The 24,062-nt window shown below is 47.5% G+C and overlaps 2 protein-coding genes across 4 annotated transcripts; one reads left to right on the top strand and one right to left on the bottom strand.

Moving 5' to 3' along the window:
• Positions 1–609: 609 nt before the first annotated feature.
• ddx49 (DEAD (Asp-Glu-Ala-Asp) box polypeptide 49) lies at positions 610–6,571 on the top strand. Its single transcript, XM_060067571.1, has 13 exons — positions 610–1,008; positions 1,118–1,241; positions 1,458–1,543; positions 1,910–2,031; positions 2,881–3,068; positions 3,276–3,416; positions 3,783–3,858; positions 4,027–4,103; positions 4,355–4,452; positions 4,693–4,767; positions 5,036–5,124; positions 5,219–5,290; positions 5,477–6,571. The coding sequence occupies exons 1-13, from the start codon at positions 894–896 to the stop codon at positions 5,654–5,656; spliced, it is 1,443 nt and encodes a 480-aa protein (XP_059923554.1). The 5' UTR covers positions 610–893; the 3' UTR covers positions 5,657–6,571.
• On the bottom strand, positions 5,904–23,726 carry upf1 (UPF1 RNA helicase and ATPase). 3 transcript variants are annotated; one of them, XM_060067568.1, is made up of 24 exons: positions 23,337–23,726; positions 22,747–22,889; positions 22,308–22,397; positions 21,189–21,356; positions 20,669–20,849; positions 18,531–18,692; positions 18,292–18,379; positions 17,811–17,914; positions 17,395–17,498; positions 17,061–17,220; positions 16,717–16,835; positions 16,232–16,396; positions 15,648–15,762; positions 15,079–15,222; positions 14,643–14,856; positions 14,183–14,300; positions 13,837–13,993; positions 13,189–13,331; positions 12,067–12,241; positions 11,854–11,935; positions 11,475–11,636; positions 11,055–11,272; positions 9,011–9,133; positions 5,904–8,619 (listed from the first exon to the last, which is right to left on the bottom strand). In XM_060067568.1, exons 1-23 carry the CDS (start codon positions 23,505–23,507, stop codon positions 9,014–9,016), a joined length of 3,303 nt encoding a protein of 1,100 aa, XP_059923551.1. In that variant the 5' UTR covers positions 23,508–23,726; the 3' UTR covers positions 5,904–8,619; positions 9,011–9,013. The 3 variants fall into 3 exon arrangements, with proteins under 3 accessions (XP_059923551.1, XP_059923552.1, XP_059923553.1); XM_060067569.1 differs by having other exon boundaries at positions 17,395–17,492; XM_060067570.1 differs by having other exon boundaries at positions 17,395–17,494; positions 17,816–17,914.
• Between the last annotated feature and the right edge of the window lie 336 nt (positions 23,727–24,062).

Below are 24,062 nucleotides of genomic sequence, written 5' to 3'. Positions count from 1 at the left end.
ACGGGGCTGCTGCATTGCATCTGTGTGCCACAGCCACCTAACAGACATGTATGTAGGGTAGGCTTATTGTTTGAGTGGTGTTAAACAAGCATGTTCACTCCACAACTCGTTGATGCAAGGGAATGTATCTGCTCTGCTTTACTCCCACAACTAAACTAAACTGTCATAATGTCCGGAGAAATAAAACCCAACATAAAAAATGTGGAGCATTTCTGACCATCTCTGAACACAACACTTCTTTGTTTGATAGCCGTTAAGGCCCTGACTTTAACCCTCACTCTTTCTGTATTAATCATGATCATGTGATGCATCTTGCGTAGCCTTCAGGGCGTTGCCCTGATAAAGACAGTTGTCATTATGGAGAAACAAAAAATGATGACGCTTCAACTACACAAAAACATAATTTTAATCCCTGATGTTATCCAAGTTACAACATGTAGGTCTATGTATGTAGACCATATAATGGGTGATTCAAACTGGACAGGGGTTCGCTAAGAAAACAGTGCCATACAGAGCCTGCCTGTTCAGCAACCACATCAGCGTGCTGGGACAGATCTCGGTCAATCCAGGACGAAGTCAGTAGGGGAGTATATTATAATGTTATTATTCCGGACCGCCCACACAATGAGTAATGTATAGAAGTAGAGTCGATTGGATTTTTGTTTAAATTTGTTTATTATTATAGCCCACTAAACCAGACAGAGAAAGAGTCTGGGGAGAGAGAACCTATCAGAAAGCGGGTGTTGGCGATACATGTATTACGTCATCAGCATGCGACTGTTTAAAGTTTAGCCACGAGGATGTGTTTTTAGCATTCGACAAGGTGATTTTCTATTAGAACAAACCACCAAGAAGCAGACTTGTATACAAAAGTTGGCCAAGGAAACGTCACCATGTCGGATTTCTCCTCGCTTGGCCTGGCCGACTGGCTGATTAAGCAGTGTAAACAACTAGGAATAAACAAACCCACTCCTGTCCAGGAGAACTGCATGCCACCCATTCTCGAAGGCAAGTCCGCTCTTTTATTTCCTAAAGTCTGTGGTTCAGACCCCACAGAGGCACATTTTCCAATTATGTAAATAGTTGGAAATCGATGTTTAAGAGATGTGTTGTTCAGGTCGGGACTGTTTGGGCTGCGCCAAGACGGGCAGTGGAAAGACTGCTGCGTTCGTCCTGCCGGTGCTACAGAAACTATCCCAAGACCCCTACGGTATCTTCTGCCTGGTCCTCACACCCACCAGGTTGGCACCTCCGCAAGAAATTACTTCTCCAACAAAGCAAATCATGACCGACATTAATTACTAAGGATAATTAGTTATTAGCACAATATAAATGTGTTTAACAGGTAGCTAACAAATGGCTGATCATAAGTTATTGAAGGAAGCATTACTTCTCTACCAATGACATAATCTACTGTAGTCGTCCTCCCCTTAATGGGGATGTGTTTTTTTTTGCAGGGAGCTGGCATATCAGATCGCAGAGCAGTTCCGGGTCATTGGCAAGCCCCTGGGCCTGCGGGACTGCATCGTCGTGGGTGGGATGGGTAAGTGGTTCCACTTGAACCCATAACCTGCTCCAGAACCATGACTTATTCATGCCCCAGAAAAGTTAACGTAAGAGGTAGAAATGCATTAATGACTGTATTATACCACCATTAACTAAATTAGCAGACATTAAAATCCACATTAAAAAAGACACATTAAATCCAAAGAGACTTAGATTTACACCCAAGTCATTAAGGAGCCGACTAGGGCATCTTGCCCCGGGATGCCTACTGGTAGACTGGGGTTTCAGGAGTCAAACACCCTTACCACCAGTCTATCCTATCTCTCCCCATAGCAGTACACTAACTCATCATTACCATGACTTATCCCGCCGGCAACAACTGACCGCTATGTTGCATCATCAGACATGGTGACGCAGTCCTTGGAGTTGTCGCGGCAACCTCACGTTGTCGTGGCGACACCGGGAAGATTGGCGGACCACATCCGTAGCTCCAACACCTTCAGCCTGAAAAGGATACAGTTTCTGGTAAGAGTCGCTCTCTAGGACCCTAGCTCCCGCTTGAGCATTAGTGTAGAACTGTCTATACAGGTCGGTGTGTGTGTGTGTGCGTGCTGTGCGTCTTTTGATGTGTCCGTGTTGCTCTGAGGGGTGAATAGAAACGGTATAGAAAGTACACCGGTGTGAATTTTATGCTATGGTATGGATTTTGACGTTACCGTGTGACCGGTAGACAAAGTGTTGTGTGTAACGCGTTACAAAGTAATTGGCGCAATGTTACTTTTCCCAGGGACATGTTTGACAGCGATACTGCATTCTCAGGCAGTATGCTATTGTCATGGATGCAGATTCGCCTGCGTGCTTTGCATTTTCCAAAGCCAGTCCACAAAAAAAAGCCAGCGGTGGAATAAGATTTCAAACGCCGTCATTGTTTACCTGAGTAACTTCTAAGGACATGGATTCCTTTTCAAATGTCGATAGAAAGGGTTTTAAAGAGATTGTCAAAACACTCGATCCGAGGTACCCGTGACCTGTCCTCACACACTTCAGCCAAATAGAGATGCTACACAGCAAGGTCCGCAAGCAAGTGGAGAAAGAAATCCATACTATTAAACATTAGTGTTTTTCAGAGATCGAAGTATCAGAGAAAAGATTTTGCATACCGTGATATAAGACCATTACCGTCTATGCCTCAAATCATACCATGATATACATTTTAGTCTGTACCGTACAGCCCTAGTCTGAATACACCTATAGGAGTAGTTTTCGTGTGTGTGTGTGTGTGTGTGTGTGTGTGTGTGTGTGTGTGTGTGTGTGTGTGTGTGTGTGTGTGTGTGTGTGTGTGTGTGTGTGTGTGTGTGTGTGTGTGTGTGTCAGATCATGGACGAGGCAGACAGACTGCTGGAGCAGGGCTGTACTGACTTCACCAAGGACCTGGAGGTGATCCTGGGGGCGCTGCCGGCCAAACGGCAGACACTGCTGTTCAGCGCCACGCTGACCGACACGCTGCAGGAGCTGCAGAGCCTCACCATGAACAAGCCCTTCTTCTGGGAGAGCAAGTCTGAGTAAGGGTCCATGTAATACCCTCACACACCCGAACGGATGTTCAACACACACAAAGTGAATGTGGACAATACTTCAATACTAGTTAAGATAGTGAGGTGCATTATTATATCATTAAAATATATTACATACTTTTTTTTAAATCCAACGTGTTGGATTTAGTGTTTTTTGATTCAACGGGTGATAATTGAACCGTCTTGGACACACAGGACCCGGACGGTGGAAGAGCTGGACCAGCGGTACATCCTGGCCCCGGAGAAGATCAAGGATGCCTACCTAGTCCACCTGATACAGAACTTCACCGACCAGCACAGCGACTGGTCCATCATCATCTTCTGCAAAACCTGCAAGTAAGGAGCCAACTATCCTGTAAAACAACAGTTTGGGGGCGTAATCCTTTGATTCTGTTGGAAATAAAGCTGGTAAGTGTTCCGTTGTTTGGGGAGTGGGGCCGGGATGTGTCCAGGGAGGGGAAAGTAGCAGATAATGTTCTTGCTTCTGGGATATAAAGCTTTGAGGCAGAACTAAGCACAGAAGCGATTTGGGTTTGATGATAGTGGGAGTGCTTTGTGGATGCCCTGAAGTCCTTGTCAGTGGGTAGAAGTAAGGAAAATGCTAGCAAGCAGACAAAAATGGAGGAGAGGACTTTCATGGGTTTATCAGCTCAAGGTCCTGAATTGTTGTCTCTTCTGAAACATCTCAACGTGTCCTTACAGGGACTGCCAGATCCTGACGATGATGCTACGAAAGTTTAACTTCCCCACCATCTCTCTCCACTCCATGATGAAACAGGTGAGGTCTCTCGCATCGAGTCGCTACTAGACGCTAACAAGCCCTTACTTGGCAGAAAGCAGATTGTCTTTTTACTCTGTGTGAGAAGATGGAAATACTTGATGAAAGAAAAACAATGTTAAATTAAAAGGTGTTCAATTAACAGCATTGCTTTTTTTCCCACCACAGAAAGTTAGATTCGCTAACCTCTCCAAATTCAAAGCCAGCGTCTACAAAATCCTGATTGCAACAGATGTTGCTTCCAGGTAAGATGCTCAAACTCCAAATCATGTGAAGGGTTAAACTCCATTATGTACGAACACAAGCCCCAACTACACTACTACAGAGCTACTCCAATAAGACATTGGCAGATTTTTATGGGGCTAAAACAATATTTGGATATACAAATGCCTACCATCTAAGAAGAATTAGTTGCACAGGCTAGTCATTTTTGGGACATTGTTCTAGGCTGTTACATGCATTGCTTTTCTGACTGTGTTATTCGCTGGATATCAAGGGGGTTGGACATACCAACAGTCCAGGTGGTCATCAACCACAACACGCCTGGCTTGCCCAAGATCTACATCCACAGAGTGGGCCGGACCGCCAGGGCCGGTAGGATCACCTGTTTGTTAGTCATAAGGATGATGGTAGCGAAAGTCATGCACTATATAGTATTGGTCGTCCCAAGAACCTTCCAAGCTCAAAAGGTTCTGGGGACGACCCCACATAACTATTCCTTAATGACATGCAACTCCAAGAAATATGAAAACGTCTTAAGAGATAAATAATAGTGAAGCATCTTTGGAGCTCTGTCACGGCTGTAAAGACACTAACGGTGTCTTAACATTGCAGGGAGGAACGGAGTCTCCATCACTATGGTGACGCAATATGACATCCACTTGGTCCATGCAATCGAGGAACAGACACGTAAGTAAAATTATAGCTTCAAGACTTCAACGTGAAGCTACTGTCAGAATTGTACGGTATATTGTATCACTCTAAAACACCTACTATATATTATAGGTATTATAGATTTAGTAAATGCTTTCATCCAGAGCATCTTAGAGAATTGTATCCACCTCAACTGATGCTGCCATCAGTTTAGCTTCACAGGACCAGAATGCTGTAGTATACAGTAGGTTGGACCACTACATTGGTTAGGATGTGTAAACGCTGGTTCCATGTGTGTCTATAGAGTCGAAGCTAAAGGAATATGAGGTGGAGGAGAAAGACGTGTTGAAGATCCTCACCCAGGTCAACGTGACAAGGCGGGAGTGTGAGATCGTAAGAACCCTCCTGTTGCTAGATTTAGAAACTATGATTCAAGACCAGTCTGGGTTTCATACAGAGGTGTCAATAAAAACCTGTTGTATTCTAGAGATTGGAAGCCACCGACTTTGATGAGAAGAAAGAGGTCCACAAGAGGAAACAGCTTATCCTAGAAGGAAAGGTAAATATCTTAAACTAGGTTGAAGTTGCATTACAACTTGTTTTGCGTTAGTTTTGTAAAGCATTGGATGGTTGGCTAGCCGTTTCATTTTTTACATTAATATAACTGGTGTATGATTTTACATCCACTTATATGAAGTCAGTGTATCCTGACCCTGGGTTTACCTGTGGTGGACGTGTGTTTCAGGACCCAGAGATGGAGGCCAAGCGGAAGGCAGAGTTGGAGAAGATCAAGAAGCATAAGAAGAAGTTCAAGGAGCGGGTCCAGGAGAGTGTGCTGCAGCAGCAGGCGGAGCAGCGGCAGAGGAGCCTTCTGAAGAAGAAGAGACGACTGGAGCAGAAGAAGGCCAAACTGGAAGCTAAATGAGTGTAGTGCTTATAATGGGCATAAGGGGGATTGTCCCGTATGCTACTGTGTATTGGAAGGGTTCTCCCGTGTACATAAACACTCATAATGCTGACAACTGTATTCGACCACCTAAGCACCGACAGACTAGCATAAGGCCCACTGTTAGGGATTTTACCATGTCTGTCTATAAAGACTAGCTCAATATGAAGAATGTTTGCTTCAGTAGAGAGCCAGCATGGGTGTAAATATACAGGAAAACATTGACTCAACTTGACAATTCAACCTTTATTGATGGATTCAGTTTGAAACAGAATCACACATCGATTTAACCTCACCAGCAGAAAGGAGGCTAACCCAGAACCTTGTAAATTATGTAAAATATAAACTCCTTGATCCATAACTACCCAGATTTTTACCTTCAGGCAAATCAATAAAGTATTGTGTAATCTGCTCTGTCTCCGATTCCTTCATGAATGGTCATCTCTGAAACCCTTCCAGCAGAATATCAAGTTTATTTGATTTTAACTATAAGCAGGTGCAAATTTAAAAACTCAAAGCAGAGGTGGTTTGTGGCAAAACAGACTGTTCCACACGTTAATACCTAGCCAGGACTACTAAAGGTCTACATGATTGTCACAGTTGAGGCTACGACTAGTGGGTGTACATTCTCTGCTCAGACAACATTCTTGAAAGACTTGAAGCCTTGGGACACAACCACAATCAATAGGGGAGGGACATTTACTTAATTTTATTTTAAAACAGGACAAGCCCTGTGCTAAGCTGCTGGCATTAGAAAGCGACAAATTAAAAACATGGCCTTAAAGTACAACCATTGAATCACAAAGCAGCACACAGTACATATAACATAAGCCAGCAGAACCCAGGTGCGCACATATGTAAAGGTGGGCTACCTGGTGAACTACAGGGAGCAAACCTGACTGAAAAGAAAAAATACAGAACTATTTTCAACCAACACAATAAAATGAAACCTACTTAATGTTGACCAAAACAGGAAAAAGCATTTGCAGCTATCTGGATTTATAACGATCAGTCCAAAAGGAAGGAAGGAGGCCCCAAGAACGTGTCCCTCATTAAAAGGGTGGAATCTGAGGTTTCGGTAACCTTGGAAACCAGTAGGAACCAGCGGCAATGAGGGTTGGGGAGGGGGGGTCTGTGCATGCTGGCGTCAATGGTTTCATCGGTGTTCACACTGGTTCAAACAGAAAGGATCAGACGAGCGCCAGTTTCATGATTCACCATAAAAAAGACGCTGTGAGAAAGTTTGACTTACACTCGTCAAACGATATGACGTGCAACGCACCGTTGTAGTCCAAACATCTACACGACAAAAGGAATTAAAACAAAAGAAAGTTCCTCTCAGACGAAGCCCTACATTAAATTAAGTCCACCGGCTTCCGTCATGTGTCCAAATTCCACGTTTCTTCCACTTCCTCAAATCCTACGCGACTTGAAACACGATGTTCTGCCCTCATCCAGAGGCGACGACGATGCATCTCTTACCCATCACTCCACACGCATCCCAGGGCTCGCGGTCTGGAAAGTTCCCATTGAAGACCTCTGCAGGAAGCCCTGCCTCGCCTTCCTCCTCCAACCTCTGGTGGTTGTTGATGAAGACCTGCTCCTCTGAAGCCGAGACGGGTCTCTCGACGCCGGGAGATCCACACCCCCCCCCCACCCCCCACAACGCAGAAGCTCCTCCAGTGGAGGAGCAGTCACTCTGAAGCGGGCGTAGCACTAAAACAAAACAAATGCACCCATACACCCCCACTTGAAAGCAAAAAAAAAAAAAAGCCAAGTAAAGGCTGTCTCAAGCCTCTACGCTCGGATAGGATGGACAATAGCGGACGACGGGTACAATATTGAACGCTGGTCATGTTCACAAGCTACGCATTATTTTTTTGTGTTTTTCCTGTTTTTCTTCTTTAGCATGTGGTGCTCAGTCATAACAAAGGAACATATGAAGGAATCTGCCCAGTGGCAAGCGGCGGTGACCCACCGAGTCCCACGCGTGTCGTGCCTGGAGGGGAAGGTCCCAGGCTACGTGTGGTCCAAGCACTCCCTGCCCCTTCCCCTGTAATCCATCCAAGCCCGTGGCTCGAGACCGGACCGGACCAGACCCGGGACCCTCCAGGAAAGTCACTGGCGGCTCAATTCAACTCTTTTTTTTTTTTTTTTCTCCTCATTGACTTTCCTCCATGATGAGGCGGGAGACGAGGATCCAGGGTCCGCTGCTGTTCTCCTGATCTGGAGGAGCCCCGGAGAGGGAGGGCGGCGGCGCCCATGTTACCGTGACCACCGCGGCGCCCATGTTACCGTGACCACCGCGTCCGCCACGTCACCCGTGGATCGCCGTCTGCCCCCCCCCCATTCCTCCATCCTGATAGGCCGAGAGCCCTGGCAGACCGTTTTCCATGGAGGGGAGGGTGGGGTGGGTAGGGAGGGAGGGTGAAGTGAGGTGCAAAGGTAAGGTCAAGTTAGGTAAAGGTTGGGTCGTTTGGGTAGGGAAGGTAGAGGGTAGATGGGGGGGGGATTGAGTTTCTTTTAGAGCAGAGCCTCCAGAGACCGCAGGAGTCCCTCGTCTTTATGGTTTGTTTATTTTTTATTTTATTCCTATGCAGCCCAACCGCACGCCAACGCGCCCTCCACTTCCTACGATACTCGCAACCCCGAGCAGGGGTCACTGCCGTCCGCCCGCTTGCCTCTCTCCCTCCGTCTCGCTCCGTCTCTCTCTTTGTCTCCATCTCTCTCGCTTCCCGTCTCTCGGCGGTGCGGTGGAGGTTTTTTTATCCAGCGGCCGGTGTTTTGGCTTGGCTTTCCGCTCTCTCCCTGTCGCGTTGTGGCGTTCTGGTGCTTGGCTTGTAGCAGAGGAATACAGGTATCCATTTAAGTTTCATCGTTACCCAGATTAAAATGCCGACGAAGCGGGCTCCGCTCAAGCCCGGCTCCCCTCGTCCTGTCACCTGTTGGGGGAGGGAGGGGGGAGACACCATAAGAGACCATGCACCATGAAGGGAAGACACTGGAGCCAGGTGAAGGGTCATTTATAGGTGCCATCACCTGGCATCAGCCAATCAGAAACCAGTGCATTGTATTTACATGCACACATATTTTTCCTTTTTTAAACCTGGTTAGTGCCCGTACCAAGGTTTGCCCACTGCCACGTGAACACTGAAGCCAGGTTTCACGTTAAATCCAATAAGAGATTTTTTTAATTTATAGATTACATTTTAAACGTTGTCGGGCAGAATTACCACAGCTGCGATATAAAGCAAATAACAGAAATAAGTATCTCAATATCCATGTGCGTTTGTGGGGGGGGGGGGGTTTGGCAGCAGGACAGTATGTACTCACGTTCTAGTACTGGGACAGACCAGTCACTCCCCCGTGCTGATAGGCGCGTTCCCCCTGGTAGGTGGAGTCCTGGGACAGAGCCACGTCCATCTGGGACTTGAACTCATCACCCAGGTAACTGTCCTGAGAGGCGCAGGGAGAAAAACAGAACAAGCTTCATCACACCTGATGGAAGAAACTAGGCCAGGGTATCTGCAGGTTTCAGCAAGTCAAATTTAAGACTTTTTAAGACCTTTTTAATACCACCTTGAATGAAATTTAAGACCTTAAACCCGCGATGGCGGGGGCGATCCCGCTGTATTACAACCCAAGCATAGCATGTGTGTCACTCAATGAGACTCATTCAATTTTACTTTCTGTCTGTTTATTGAACATAAAGTGATACTCCAGGGCTCCGGACTAACTTTTTCCTTGGGTGCACTGGTGCGCCTACATTTTTAATTTGGGTGCACCAGCACGTATTTATGGTGCACCCAAGTTGTAAGTTGTTGAGAGGGGGGTGACAGCGTCTGGGCCCCCGGGCAGCTGCACCGGTTGCACTGTCGATATTTACGCCACTTATTAATAATATTTTCACCATTAAATAAATGCCTTCAGTAAGACCTGGGGGGTATACCACGAACCTCGTTGAACATACCCAGGCTTTCTTGGGAAAACCTGGCTCGACAGAGCCACAACTCGCAATCACAGTTAAATGGTACCACGACGCTCACTTTAGATTCAATTAGTTGAACCAGGTTTTCCGCTTTAGGTTCAATGCGCGTTCACATAAAAGGGGCGTTTCTCGCGTCATTTGAATCACCCTTATGCAAAATAAATCGCGCAAGAGCGTTGTATTTCATCCAAGGCGAGCAATGTATTATTATGAACTCCTACGAGGAATTCAAAGTTCAAATCACAGCCAAGGGGAACACGGTTGCCAATAATATGGCTAGGGTGGCGTGCTGGCAAAAATAGCCAACCGTGTTAATTCGTAAGTGAAAAGATTCTGCATATTGTCTACAAAATATTATGTATCATCATCCCTTTTACCCCCATATATGTGGGGCCCCATGAATTGCGAGCCCAAGTACCGGGAATGCACTCGATCTCCGACCCAATATCGGACGTGCACGTCAAGTTGCTTGCTTTTAGTGGCGTGGTTCAACGTCTCAAATATCAAAACAAAATCAGCCTTGTTGACGCTGCAGATTCGCTCGTTTCGGATGAAAGGCGCTGGTCCGAAGCGAGTTATATACGCCGTTTTGTCCCTTCCAGCAGTAAAGGTGCTCGCGATTTGAGAGTCAGGGAACATCAAACCGAAGAGATCTCCTATCCCCTCATTCGAGTTGTAGGACTGGTGCTTGACCACTGTGTTTAGAATCCACAACACCTCCGCTTTCAGTGTTGGTGTCGCACCAAATGCTACCCTCAGGTCAGTGCTAGCAGCGCGGACCGTCTGCGGCGGTGGCGCCGGGGCAGAGATGCAAAACGTAGAAATGGCTGGGGTCTGTGTGTGGTTCCTGGCAGAGGTTTTATGTTTTTGGCTCTGCATATGGCTGACGACAGCCTTAATCCCCATGGTGCCGAGCTTGAATGTAGGCTACTTTTGCACGGAATGCATCTGGCCTGTTCTGGGTTGGCAACGGACGCTATAGCCAACCTCGGAAACGGACGTCTTCCAGCCAACTGACGTTGAACTTGCATTTACCCATTGTTGCAGACTAGCTAGCAAGCGCGCAGACATCCGTTTATATATGCAGCTAGCAAGAAAGTAGCCCCTCGTACATCTCCTTCCCGAAAAGTCCGGCGAGAAAAATAAAAATTTAATTACCCTGCCCCGACAAATTTAAGACCTCCGAGTTATAAATTTAAGACCAGCATATGACATTTTAGACGAATTTAAGACTTTTTAAGGCCTTAAATTTAGAAAAATGAATTTAAGACTTTTTAAGACTTTTAAGACCTCCGCGGACACCCTGTAGGCTCCTTGCAATCCGTCTCAAACTATTAAATGTGAAGGTTTGGTTACTGGAAGAGCCGAAGAGTAAAACAGTGCAGGTACCTGGGACAGTTCTGGCTGGGAGAGGCCAGGCTGGCTCATCTGCGACGGCTGACTCATGTTGATGTAGCCCTGTGTCAGGGGCCCCTGGGAGAAGGGCTGGGAAGCCCCGTCCTGGCTGGCCTGACTCGGGCCCCCGGCGGCCCCCTGACTGCCGCCGCCCATCCCCCGGCTTCGCTGCCGGCCTCCGCGGCCCGGTTTGCCCTTCATGGCCCCGCGACCTGCCAACCACAAACAGAAACAGTCAACACCAAAGGAGATGTGGGAATGTGTCTTGCAAAGGCAGAGTGATGGTCAGTTATTTTGGGAGAATGAGTTAGATGTGATAGACGTGAGCTCAACTTCACTTCTCAGCTCCAATAAATATAAGAAAAATGTTAACTTCATGATATCGAGGGGGAGAGGGCACGTGTGGCGTCGTACCTGCGGCGGGGCCGTTGCTCTGGCCTAGGTAGCCCGGAGGTGGCATGGGGGGCATCACCAGGTTGTAGGGGATGGGGATGTTCATGGCCATGTGACCCGGCCCAGCGCCGATCATGCCGATCTGGTCATGGGTCTGGAAGTACATGTTGGAGGGTCGTCCGGCTGGAAGAGAGAGGCCAAGGGAGAGAGGGTGAGCAAGGGAGGTGGTGAGAGACTGATAGTTTAGTGATCTCTGCAACTATGTGCTTGGTTGCCACGGCGCCAGAGCTCATGGTAAGTAGACCAGCAGCTGTACTCTTGTGCGTACAACGGTAGGGCTGAGACGACACCTCGCCTGTAGTACCGTAACAGAAGTGGGCGGGGCCGACGCGGGACTCACCTGTGCCGCTGCGGTCGTAGGCTGAGCCCGGGATCAGGGCCTCGCGGGCGTCGTACATGGCCGTGCTCATGAAGCGCCCTCCCTGGGAAATAGAGCGCATGAGGACCATTTAGAACGCGTGACTAACTGGGTTGCTGGTTTAGACAAGAAGCTTCTGGGAATGACTGAGTAACCGGCTAGCTGTGTGTCTGTGAATGCGTGTGTGGGACTGACCGGGTTGACGGTGTTGACCAGCTTGCGGGGCTTGCTGAACTGCATGAGGCTCTCCCGCAGGTTGTTGAGCGGTCCCTCCACCAGCACCTTCTGCTCTTTGTAGTAGTTCAGTAGGTGGTTCCACAGGGGCTGCTTAGACAGCGCCTTGGGGTTCCCCACAATGATCACCCCGTACCTGACAAAGACAAACAAACACATTTAAAATTAAAAACTGAAAATTTGAAACTAATGATTAATTATATAATTTTTGAACTATACAAGGGATTAGAGTTTAGATCGGGCCCAGAATATCAAGCCCAACCCGGCCCGAGCCCGTGCACGTTCTGTCCGAGCCCGGCCCGACCCGACACATTAACTGTAATTATGAGCCCGATTTCAACCAAACAATTTTTTTAATACATGTGTAACTTTGTACACATTTTTTACTAGGCCTACTCTGCTAAATATATATGTATATAGAACGCCGGTCATTATCGGAAAATAAGCCCAGACAGGGCGAACCGTACACCGAAAGGGGCTTATTTTCGATAATGACCGGCGACGTTCTATACATTATCCCGCTTATTACACGGCTGTGTGTGTTTTTACAAATTATTAGAAATAGAGAAATAATTTGTCCGCAAAGACGGTGACGTCGCTTAGCAACGGAAGACGCTGGGGTTGAAGTCACCGAACTACTACCCATGCAAGTGAACGGAGCGTTCCACGGCATTGAGAAGACCCGTGTAATAAAGGCCTATAATATTTCTGTTTATGGCATAGATTTCTCCTCAGATTAGGCCAATAAAGCAATGATAAAAATAAAAACGCTCGATCAAAGGCCCGGCCCGACCCGAGGATAGTGGTGGGAAATATCGGCTCGGGCAGAGAATCTAAACACTACAAGGGATCAGTTCTGATACATTATTAACTTTAACTATTAATCTTTTAATTAAAATGCAGACTTTTGATTAACCAATCAAAAGTCTAACATTAATACTAAACCCAATAGACTCACTACACAAACACACCCATTCCCCCCCCCACTAACCAACATGAACCCCCCCCAAAACCCAGCGCTCCATCCCCCAAAACCCATAGGCCCTTGCTCTGAAACCACAGGCCGGTCGGTCCGAGTCTTACTTGGCTCTGGTGAGCGCCACGTTGAGTCGGCGCGGGTCGTTGAGGAAGCCGATGCCCTGATGCTCGTTGGCGCGCACGCACGACAGGATGATGAAGTCCTTCTCCCTGCCCTGGAAGGCGTCCACGCTGGCTATCTCCACCTCCTGGAGCCAGACAATGACGAAGGGGGTAAGAAAACAATAGTCCCCCTACTTAAACACGAGGTTTGATTGGCCATCACAAGCAGTCTCATGCTCTACCGGTTGGTGACGTCACAAGTGGGAGTCACACCTGGTTGTGGTCAAATTGGGGAGCCCTGAATTCTGTGTTCCCTACTGAGTAATAGACCCAGTGACAGGCAGTGGTTCTTACACAAAACCAGGATCCCTGCACTCTATCATCATTATCAAGGGTCAGGCCCAATAACCCAATGTGCAGGTCTCTGTTTAAGCAAAAGAGTGGAAGGATCGCTGGGAAGAATCACGGTACATTCCTTTGCTCACTTTAAGATAAATCCAATGCATTAATATTAGAGAGAAGTTTTGATAAAAAGCCAGCTAGCTCAATGCCCGTTGCTTTGGCAACTGCTTTAGGAAGCTGTGTTGCCCGGCAACAGAGCCAGTACTGATGTTGACGTTGGCGGGAGGTGCGTGGGCTAAGGGGAGGTACCTGGTAGAGCTTGGTGTGCAGGGAGCCGCTGAACTGCATGTACTGGACGAGGTAGGAGCGCTGGCCCTCGTAGGGGGTGATGATGCCAATCTGATCGGGCTTGGCACCGGCCTTCAGCAGCCTGGTGGTGATCTTCTCCACGTTGGCCGCCTCCGTCCTTTAAAGATAACGCAAAGTGTTATGATGCTAGTTCAGAACATCGGTCTCACTGACATCGAGGGGCTAGTTACGGGCTGCATTCTAAATGTGACCCAATTACCAACAGGTTGAGCTTAATAAAAAATAAACTGGCCGGCACGACATACAAGTCCTCGGGGGTGGCAAGACCTGTGGCCGGGGACAGTACCTGTTGAGGTAGGAGGTTCCTGAGCTGGCGATCTCCTCCTGGCCCTGGGTGACGTAGAAGTACATGGGCTTGTCTGGCTGGGGCCACTGGAAGTCAAAGCCCTTCTTGATGCGATCAGCTGGAGGAAGAGGTTCAAGTTAAAACACCTCATAACCAAAACATTTACAGCAGATGATACAAAGCAGTTAGAGATGAAGCTTAAAGAAACAATAGGTTTTAATACAATTTACCATTTAAATAGAGATTCAGCTCATTTTGAAACCAACATACCAGCCAATAGTTATTTTTGAAGAGAAGGTTTGTTTAAACAAATGGAAGCCTTTTAAATAGGACACATTCATAAATACCAACACATTGATTACAAATATTAATGCCGCATTTTCCGCATAATAGATTGCGACAGCATGAGTGCGGCAGCTCTCGTTGGCTTAATTCAATAACCGTGATGGTGTCGTCTTACCGGCGGTGACGCCGTTCTGCAGGGAGCCCTCGTAGAAGATGTTGGATGGGAAGGCGCTGAGGGCCGGGTGCATGCGGTACTGCACCTGCAGGCGGATGGGCCGGATGCCCAGCACCACCAGCCTCTCAAACAGGGACTGGGACAGGCCCGCCTTGGCCGCCTTCTTGCACATCACCACGGGGCCCAGCTGGCAGTGGTCGCCCACCAGGATCAGCTGCAGGTATCAGGGAGAGCAAGACATCGGATCAGAACTACAAACCCCCCTCAATGAGAGCCGCGGCGGTAAGTGGTCAGTGTGGGAAGTTTGTGGGAAGAGTTGCCATGGTGATGATCCGATGGAGCGCACTGTGTGCATGTGGGTTTGGTTACGTGTTTGATACGGGTGAACCGTGGCCCCCACCTTCCACAGAGGCTGAGTGAGAGTGGGTGAGTGTACCTGCTTGGCTCCCAGCACCACGGGTACCATGCACTCAGGCTCAGTGGCCTGCGTGCTCTCATCAATCAGGATGGAGCGGAACTGCATCTTGGCCAAGCGGGGGTCCCCGGCCCCCACACAAGTACCACAGATCACATCAGCATTCTGCATGGAGGGAGGGGCAGGGAAAGAAAGATAAGAGCAAGGGAGAGATACAGGGATTAGAGCGTGGGAGACAGAAAGAGAATTCGAGAGAGAACACGGATCACCTTTAGGGAGTTTAAATAATACCTGAGCCACAATTGTACTAGCGGAGAGAAGGGTTATGGTTCCTGAGATGGCAAGTCAACAGTATGAAGTGGCTCAGAAATAAATTGAATTGATTTACAAATTGGAAATATTGCACCTCTCAACAACACTTATGCGTTGATTAAAAGAAGATAATCAGGCGCAATATGCTGCCAATCAGGATGTGGTGATTACCATGCCAACCACCGCCCTTGAGCACACATGAACATTACTAATTAACTGACAGCTTATCAAACGACCAGACTGTAGTTGAACACAGGGGGGAGAGGGAGGGCCCTCACCATGAGCAGCTCTCTCTCAGCCGTACGCTTCAGCGCCCGGTAGCGTTTTTCATCGGCAGACGACAGCTCGCCTGTCTCGTCCTTCAGCTGCTGCAGCTTCTGGAGCTCGGGCATACTGGAGGGAGAGAGAGGGAGATATAGAGAAAGGGTGGGAGGACGATATAGCGAGGAGGGAGAGTGAAAGAGATTAAACAAGAAAGTGACTGATAGTTATTGTAAGGAGAGAGCATCAAAAGATTGATGGACAAAGCAAAAGATCGAATCGAGAAAAGAGCAGTAGACCGAGAAACAATGACAATCGACCCAGTGAGAATCACCCTCACAGCCCATCTCATCACAGCAGCTTGGAGAGTTCTAGGTGCGTATTGGGAATACCAAAACACCACCATGTACTTTTTCCATTAGAGAGATTGCACGAATAACTGCGTTAACGCTCAATATACAGAGCCGAGCAGAGTCAAATAATATCCGAATGCATGCTGGCTAATCACTTATTTTGATATGTTATTGCAAAATTCCCCATTCAAAATAACTAGATAGATACTATAAAGAATCTAGGGGTTCATTCACTTCATGCAACTGACCTGTCCATGTTGCTGATCTGGTTGTGCAGGGCTAGGAAGGACACCGGGGAGTCAATGGCCTCCCTGCTCTTGGCGCACAACCTCACCACCTTCAGACCTGTCTGGTGGATCTTCTCCGTCAGCTGATCCACGGCAATGTTACTGGGAGCGCACACCAGCACCGGCCTGCAGATCACAACGCCCGCACAGAGAATGAGATATGCATGTCATTGCAGGAGTGCGTCACCCCAGCTCATGGGGACCATCTCCGGTCTCCCCAGGTCATTACGGGGACCACAGACAGTCATGTTGTTGTTGTTGTTACCCCAGGTCATGTGGGGGCTACAGTCGGGGTGTGTGACCAGATGGGATTGGGAGATCCACAATGCAGGTATCTATGGGGACCGAAATGGGGTTGTGCTACCCCAGGTATTTGCATGGACCACCAAATGCGATTGTGAAGTCCACAGCCGAGGGAGTTAGTTCTCTGCACATATTCAACGTACCCATTGCCCTGGCGGGCCAGGTGGTAGACTATGGTGGCGGAGGTGACCGTCTTCCCTGTGCCGGGGGGGCCCTGAATCAGACTGAGGGGCCTCTGGAGTACAGTCTTGACAGCATACACCTGGAAACAGACACACAACAATTACATTCTCCAAACCGGTCATGTTTCTGTTAAGTCCATGTCCTTCAAAGACCGACAAACGCAACACTTAACACTAACTTCATTTTTCATAATAATATCTATATCTAAAAGGCTTCTACAAAGAACATCTGAATAGGACATCAAGGGCCAATTAACATTGGGGGGGGGCTGGTTGAGGAGTTAACCTGGGGGTGAGTGGGGTACCTGGGAGTGATTGAGGTCGGGCAGACCCTGAGCCGTAAAGCGCTTGGGCAGCTGGCACTTGATGACCACATCCTCCACCTCGTGGCCCAGCAGCTTGTGGTAGATGTACCCTGACACAGAGGTCTCGTCCACAGCAAACGTCTTCAGGGCACTCTGCATCCTGAAACACACACACACACACACACAAACCTTAGATACAACCACATCAAATCCGCTTTGCTCAAACCCCCATTCTGGAAGCTTGCCGGGAAATGCCAAGGAAAACGCATGTAATGATTAAACATTAAGGTGCGAAGAATAAAGAAGCACAACAAGAAAGTGGCAATAGGTCTACCTGTCAAAAGACGTTGACTTCCACACAAAGTCCACCTGAAAATTGTGCGGGATCTCCACTGGCGCCCCCACACTGCTCCTCAACTCGATCGCAATTTCGTCTCCGTAGTCAGAACAGTCGGTCAAGGAAACCTATGAATAACTACTACCATCTTGATCCCACCGTAGGACAACGCCACCTGATAATGCAGCATGTTCCGCCGGGTGCACAAAACCAAGATAGCAGGAGTGCTAGTCAGCCGATACAGAGCATAGGGCTTACTTGGAAAACATAGCATAAGGCCAGCAAAGTACAGAGACAATTTCGGCACTAGCTTGCCATGCAGAAAGCTGGCTTGTCCAACAGACGCTGCAGAAGTAAGCGACACTGGTAGACTGAGGGAGACAGACAGACAGACAGACCAATGCGAGGAGGAGGATACTGTCCGGGACTTTGATGACGTGGCCGATGCCCTTCCAGAGCGGGGCCATCTCTCCCTTGTAGCGCAGGCAGATCTCGTCACCCTGCATGAGCCGCATGTCTGCCGAGAAAGGAGACAACCGTCAGAAGCCCTGCAACAGCAACAGCCCCAATACCACCACTCGCCGGAAGAGGAGTGAGCAGGACTTTTTGAGCACAAAGACAAACAAAATATAACATGGTGTAAGAGGGGTTTCATGCTGAGAGTGTTGGGTTTAAATGGACCATAGAAGTCCAGATGAAGGACTGCCAGGGGTATAGAACCCCTGCGAGATGGCCAGGTGTTCAGCAGCACTGTGAGATGGACAGGGGTTCAGAACCACTGTGAGATGGGCAGGGGATCAAAGCCACACGGAGATGGATGGTGGCGGTTCTCTATTGACTACAGAGCCGTTGGGAGATGACTGTCGAATGACGTAGAAAAGCTGGGAATATTACCACCTGAGTCCGTCTTGGGCAGTGAGAAATAAGCAATCCTCTTTTTATTCAGGCCCAAGTCCCACCTGACGGTAATATTGTCCTGGGTCTGGGGGAGGGCAAAAGACAAAACGTTAGATTACCCATGCAGCAGACAGTTTGTATCTGTCAATATACTGTTGATACATAGAGAGGTGCCCCTCCTGGTGGAGACCCCCAAGAGTGCCTGCCCGGCGGGGGGGGGGGGGGGGACCACTGACCTGGGACTCTTTGAGCTTCTTGTCGTAGTCTGCTTCCAGTTTGACCAGCGGGCCGAAGATGTTCTGGTACTGGTAGGCGTCCTCATAGCGCAGCAGCACGTGCTGGGGCTCCTCGTCCACACCGGGCTTCTCCAGGTCCTCCAGGGTAGCGCTGGGGTTATCCTGGGAGCACAGAGAGTGAGCAGCGGTCTAGGGCCAGCTGGGGGACTCTGGGTCCAGAGCGTTGGCAGTCTTTTAAAACTTGCTGCTGCACTGTCGTGGATTTTTTGTTTGTATTGGTATTTGCACATTGAATATACAGCCCTAAAAAACAACAACTAGGTTCAACAAAGATATTATAGAGCTATTCATTGTTCCTGTTAAATGAACCTCGACCACATTTAATTCCTCCAAGTCATTTCGTACGGTCAAAGAGTTCTGAGTCTGAGAACAACCAGGGACAGTGAGCGTTACTGTGAAATAGGGCATTGACTTTTGCCCAAAAATCATATTCGAAGTTCGTTTGTTTATTAATATTAATATTCGAATATATTCGAATATTTATTAATAATATTTTGACCATTAAATGCCTTCAGTAAGACCTGGGCTGAATCCCAATACTTAGTACATACTATTTCTGTTCAGTGTCTACTGAACAGAAGCGTTCTATGCATAGCTGTAGACCGTACTACACTTGACAGTGTAGTACGGTCTTCAGCTATGCGTAGAACGCTTCCGAACACCGCCGAAACTCCACCGGATGTTTGGAGATGACGTATCTCCCCTCAGATGCCGGCAAAACTACCTCGATAATTTACCTGTTTTCCGTCTTGTCATCGTTGCTATAAAATTAAAAATGTCTCTTTTTACTTAATGACTTACTTTACTTTTTTACTCTTTTTAATGACAATTTTTTCGCCGCTTTCTACGACGTCTTTCTAAGCCGCTGTTGGTAGTGTCGGGTCAGCCTTCACTTCTTCGTTCGTTACCAGACTCCGGTTGCTTTGTGGGATAGCGTAGTGACCTACCGTTGTATACTGTGGCGGTAGTACCAATGGGTAGTACGCATTCTTTAACGTTTTCCGTACTACACAATGCGTACTGAGCATTCGGACGCGCTATATTTGTGGCGTACTACAAAATGCATACTATAAGTATGAGTATTCGGATTCAGCCCTGGATTGGGTTTTGCGAGGTTTGTTTACCGGCGTTGCTATGGTTACCGGTCTTGCGTGTTCCAACGGTTTATTGGGTTTCTGATAAATCGCTGTCTAATCAATACTTCATTCACTGCCTCTTCCGTGGTCATTACAATATTATGAATAGACTGCGTCGGGTTCTCCGACGTCTCTCCCTCTTGGCCTGCCCATAACAGGTTCGAATATTAAGCCTAATATTCGTTCGAATTTTGATTTATTTTTTGATATTCGAATTATATTCGAATTACGAAGTTCGAAGTCAAAGCCCTACTGTGAAACAGTCAATACCAACACATTGCAACCATGCCAGATAACTTTGAATTAGGGTTGCCGCGGTATACGGTATTACCGGTGTTGAGGCCAACCCCGATTACTCGGTGTTGCACACCGGCAACACAGTTTTTTTTTTTCAGTAATAAAAATTTAATTCAGTAAAAATGAATAATATAATTATAATTAAGAGAATCAAAATGTGTAGATTAGGCCACAGTTCTGCTCTGTACGGGAGAATTGGCGCGCCGAGAATTGACGCACTTCCTTACAAGACTGGTAACCATAGCAACGGCAGTAAACAAACCCCGCAAAGCCCAATCCCTACGTGAGCTCCCCGCGCTACGGCCATCCGGAGGCGCACGGAGCTTTTGGCCGTGATATTATGATATATAAAATTATATTATACTATTATATATAGAACGTTATAAGACGCCGAGAATTGGCGCGCTGCCAGCCGCTGTCACCGAGTGTGAGAGGAGAGTTAACGGAGAAGATGGCGGTTGACCTATAGTTTCAAAGTTAATACCGTTTATACCGGTAATACCGGTAATACTCCGTGTGAAAATGTCCACACCGCGGCAACCCTACTTTGAATACAGTAAATTATATAAACTGCCAGCTATATCCTATACCCCTGTCTGCCCGTCTATACCCTCTATCCCCCCATCCTCTAGCCCCCCTGTTCACCTTCCACAGCTCCTCCAGCTTGTTGATCTGCTGGGCGGTGATCTGGCGCGCACGGAGCTGCTCCTGCTCTGAGGGGATCTTCACCAGCCAGGACAGGAAGCAGCGGTCCTGGATGAGGGGCTGCCACTGGGAGCTGTCCCAGTTGATGTCCTTCAGGCTGCTCTGGCTGGCACATGGCTGTCTGTGGATAGAGAAGGCAGTTGGGCAGGCCAGGGTTAGGGGGCATTTCGTGGACCATGACAGAGGCTAAGAGTTGACTGGCAAGCTTATCTAACCCTGAATTCACGTTGGTGTACAATACACACAACTCTAAAATCACATTTGAACTCCACAACATTGTGGTGCACGCATACAGGGCATCCAGGCACCAGATTAAGGTGGCTTTGTGTGAAAGATTGCTGCAGCTTTTCTGCTGTTCTTTCAACCGTGGCTGTAATAGCATCCATTGAACGACCATTGAAATGAACATTAACCACGTTAACTTTTGTTGACACTGTAGCATGCGGGCGAGAGGGGTTACCTGCACAGAAGCACCACCACAGAGTCTGCCTTGGCGGGGATGAAGCCCAGCAGGAAGACGTTACGGCAGCCACAGTTGTAGCACTCCAGAACCGTCTCGCCAAGCGGCCCGTCCTTGTGCAGTGTTACCTCCTTGCACTTGGCCCTCACCAGGTGGTTCACAATGTGGCTAGAAGCAAAAAAAAAAAGATATGGTAGGCAATTTGGAAAAACCAGCCAGAGTGGGCAAGATTCTGAAAGTATCCAACCAAAAAAGAATCCCACCCCTCCCTTCAGGCCTCCCTCTAAAGCCACTCCCCCAAAACATGTGAATAGCTTGCTAGCTTAAGCAATAGTCTGCCTATCCTTGTGGAAAACTCCAGTCAGTCACGATGAGTGCATGGTCAGAGTGTGCACAGGTAGGAGGTGCATACAGGTAGGTAGGTAGAAAGAGACCGAATTAAATTGTTTGGACGGGCTTAAAAGGGGCCAGCAACAGACGACGAACCGTAATCAGGTTATGTTGTAGTCCGAACATCTTATTTAAGGATTGCTGTCTGGATGTCAAGAGAATTTCAACAAATAAATATTATTAAATGCTTTAAAAAAGAATTCGTACCCTCGCTATAACTCACAATTAACACACTTAAAATCATGAAAAGAAAAGTAGATGGAGAGCGGTACAGCAAAAACACTATGCCCAGAAGGCTCTGGCTGCATCTTTATGTGTTCTAGGTTGATGGTCAAGTGCAAATCGGAATCTAAATCCAAAAATTTGCTCTTCCCTTTTTTTATGAAAGGCCATATCGTGATCAATTAGCCCACACACTACCAGTCATCATTGAACAGTTTGAGTTTGAGGGCCCCGGGGTACCATTTAACTCTCACTAACTCAAACAGTTAGCCTCACATGAACTGGCGTCACTTCAGGACAACTAAATATAAAATCCGGAGCTAATGATGCAGATAGCACGTTAAACAACATTTCATTTGATATGAGGTAATTTCAATAGAGCAAAGTATTTTAGTGTAGTGTCAAATCATGCCACTCCATAGTGTCAACAGTGGAAATGAAAGCAAGCAATTTGACAATAATGTGGCATGTCTCCAGACTGGTTTCACTTAATTCTTGGCTAGCTACCTGCCAGATGTGTTGCCACGGCCGTTGCAGAACCACTTCTTGCTGGTGTTACAGTAGACGACACAAGCCGGGTCGTGGATGCCACAGTAGCTGGAAATACAAACATATGGTATTTAAATCAAATCCTAGGCCTTTTTCATTGAATACACCTCTCAGTTCTAGTAATCAGAGGACATTTTGTCGAGTTACTTCTGCCATCAACTCAGTACATGGAGATGCCAAAATTATGAATCTCAAAAGGGTAAATATTCATGGCTAACAGACAGAACCTTCAGAATTGTATATGGTCCTGTGTGTACATCTATACAATTCTATATGCAAAATTAACAATCGTCTTGTAACGCATATTTTCTTTACACAACCGTCTTCTTCTGAATAAAATTAGGCAATTTTCTCATTACTGCATAACATCTAGCGGAAAGCACAGTGGGGACCCTACCTGCACGCATGTAGAGGAAGGTCTTTGGTATAATACGTGTCTTCCTCATCCTCCTCAAAGTTCAGTTCAGCCAGAAGTTGGCTGGTCTTGGCCACAGAATCATCCACTCCCCCGTTGTGGAGACCCTCGTCCGGTCCGTTCACCTTGATGATAAGAGGCAAAGTTTGATTGCGAAACACATATAACGCTTTCTATCTTACAAACGTGTATAACGTCTATGTGTATAAATGCTACATGCTAAAAGCAGTCGGCTGTAACGTGGAATAGAGGGAAATAAAATATATCCGCTACTACCAAAGCCTGAGAAAAAATGACCTGTGTCCCTCGTGGTTTACAACAACAACGACATGTGTTGGCTAAAATGTACATTCAAACAGGTTGGCATAACTATGGGAAGGTACTAACCAACTGAATGCAGTGGGAAAATGCTAATGTTTAGCGCTAGCTAGCGTTAGCCTAGCACGCTAGGTGGCTATTATTAGTTGGCTAGCAGGCGTAAGGTCGACAAGCTAGCTCGCTAGCTAGCTGCAGCTAACGTTAGCTGGACGGATGTCACGGTTTCCTCTGTTGCTAACGCAAACCACACCAACCTGGTTGTCCAACTGGCTCTGTGTGTGGCCTTGGGTCTGGGTTTGGCTTGGAAGGGTGAAATCGGTGAACTCGTACTCGGATCCCTGAGTGTCTGCTCCGATAAGCTCCGTTTCCTCGGTGTCCAGGAAGGTGAGCGTTTGCGAGCTCGGCCCGTACGCCTCCACACTCATCGTGAAAACAACTTTCGCTTCGTTGATACAGATTACTTTTGCTCAGCTGCAGATGCCCTTCAACTCTCTGGGTTAATTAGGTGTATCTTTACACAACGCGGTGGTCGCCTCGGATTTGAACCCAAACAAAGATTCGAACTGCAGCAGAATTCCCCCAGTCTCGTCGCCGCTCGAGCGCTTCACGTCCAACACACCAAACAGTGACGAACTTCCGAGCGCCACAACAAGCGCACGAAGAGCGCAACAGTGTGACGTGACACTAGGCGGGAGAATGATAGAGCGATGATGGAGAGTGAGCAGGATAGCGATGAGGTGGGGAGAATGTTTATGATTATTAGAAAAAAAACATATACACAATTAATTGGGCTAAAGTAGAAACATATTAGGTTTTGTTGTTTAGGAAAACACACACACACACACACACACACACACACACACACACACACACACACACACACACACACACACACACACACAATCGTTATTGTTAATATGATATAACAGGTTATTCCTTCAGGGTCAAAAATAGACAGGCACAATATTATAATTTGTTAG

Source organism: Gadus macrocephalus, chromosome 12 (genome assembly GCF_031168955.1).
Source record: "Gadus macrocephalus chromosome 12, ASM3116895v1".
In the NCBI taxonomy this organism is placed as follows: Eukaryota; Metazoa; Chordata; class Actinopteri; order Gadiformes; family Gadidae; genus Gadus; species Gadus macrocephalus.
The sequence above is the reverse complement of the archived record's forward strand: the minus strand, read 5'-3'. Positions and strand labels throughout refer to the sequence as shown.

Bases quoted from the DNA above. Each gene is read 5' to 3' on its own strand.
- ddx49 (XM_060067571.1), top strand. From the start codon at position 894: ATGTCGGATTTCTCCTCGCTTGGCCTGGCCGACTGGCTGATTAAGCAG. The intron at 1,009-1,117 runs GCAAGTCCGCTC...TGTGTTGTTCAG, and splicing joins CATGCCACCCATTCTCGAAG to GTCGGGACTGTTTGGGCTGC. The intron at 3,859-4,026 runs GTGAGGTCTCTC...TTCCCACCACAG, and splicing joins TCCACTCCATGATGAAACAG to AAAGTTAGATTCGCTAACCT.
- upf1 (XM_060067568.1), bottom strand. From the start codon at position 23,507: ATGAGTGTGGAGGCGTACGGGCCGAGCTCGCAAACGCTCACCTTCCTG. The intron at 20,850-21,188 runs GTAACCCCTCTC...CTCTATCCACAG, and splicing joins GTGGTGGTGCTTCTGTGCAG to ACAGCCATGTGCCAGCCAGA. The intron at 16,397-16,716 runs GTACGTTGAATA...TGTGATCTGCAG, and splicing joins CTGGCCCGCCAGGGCAATGG to GCCGGTGCTGGTGTGCGCTC.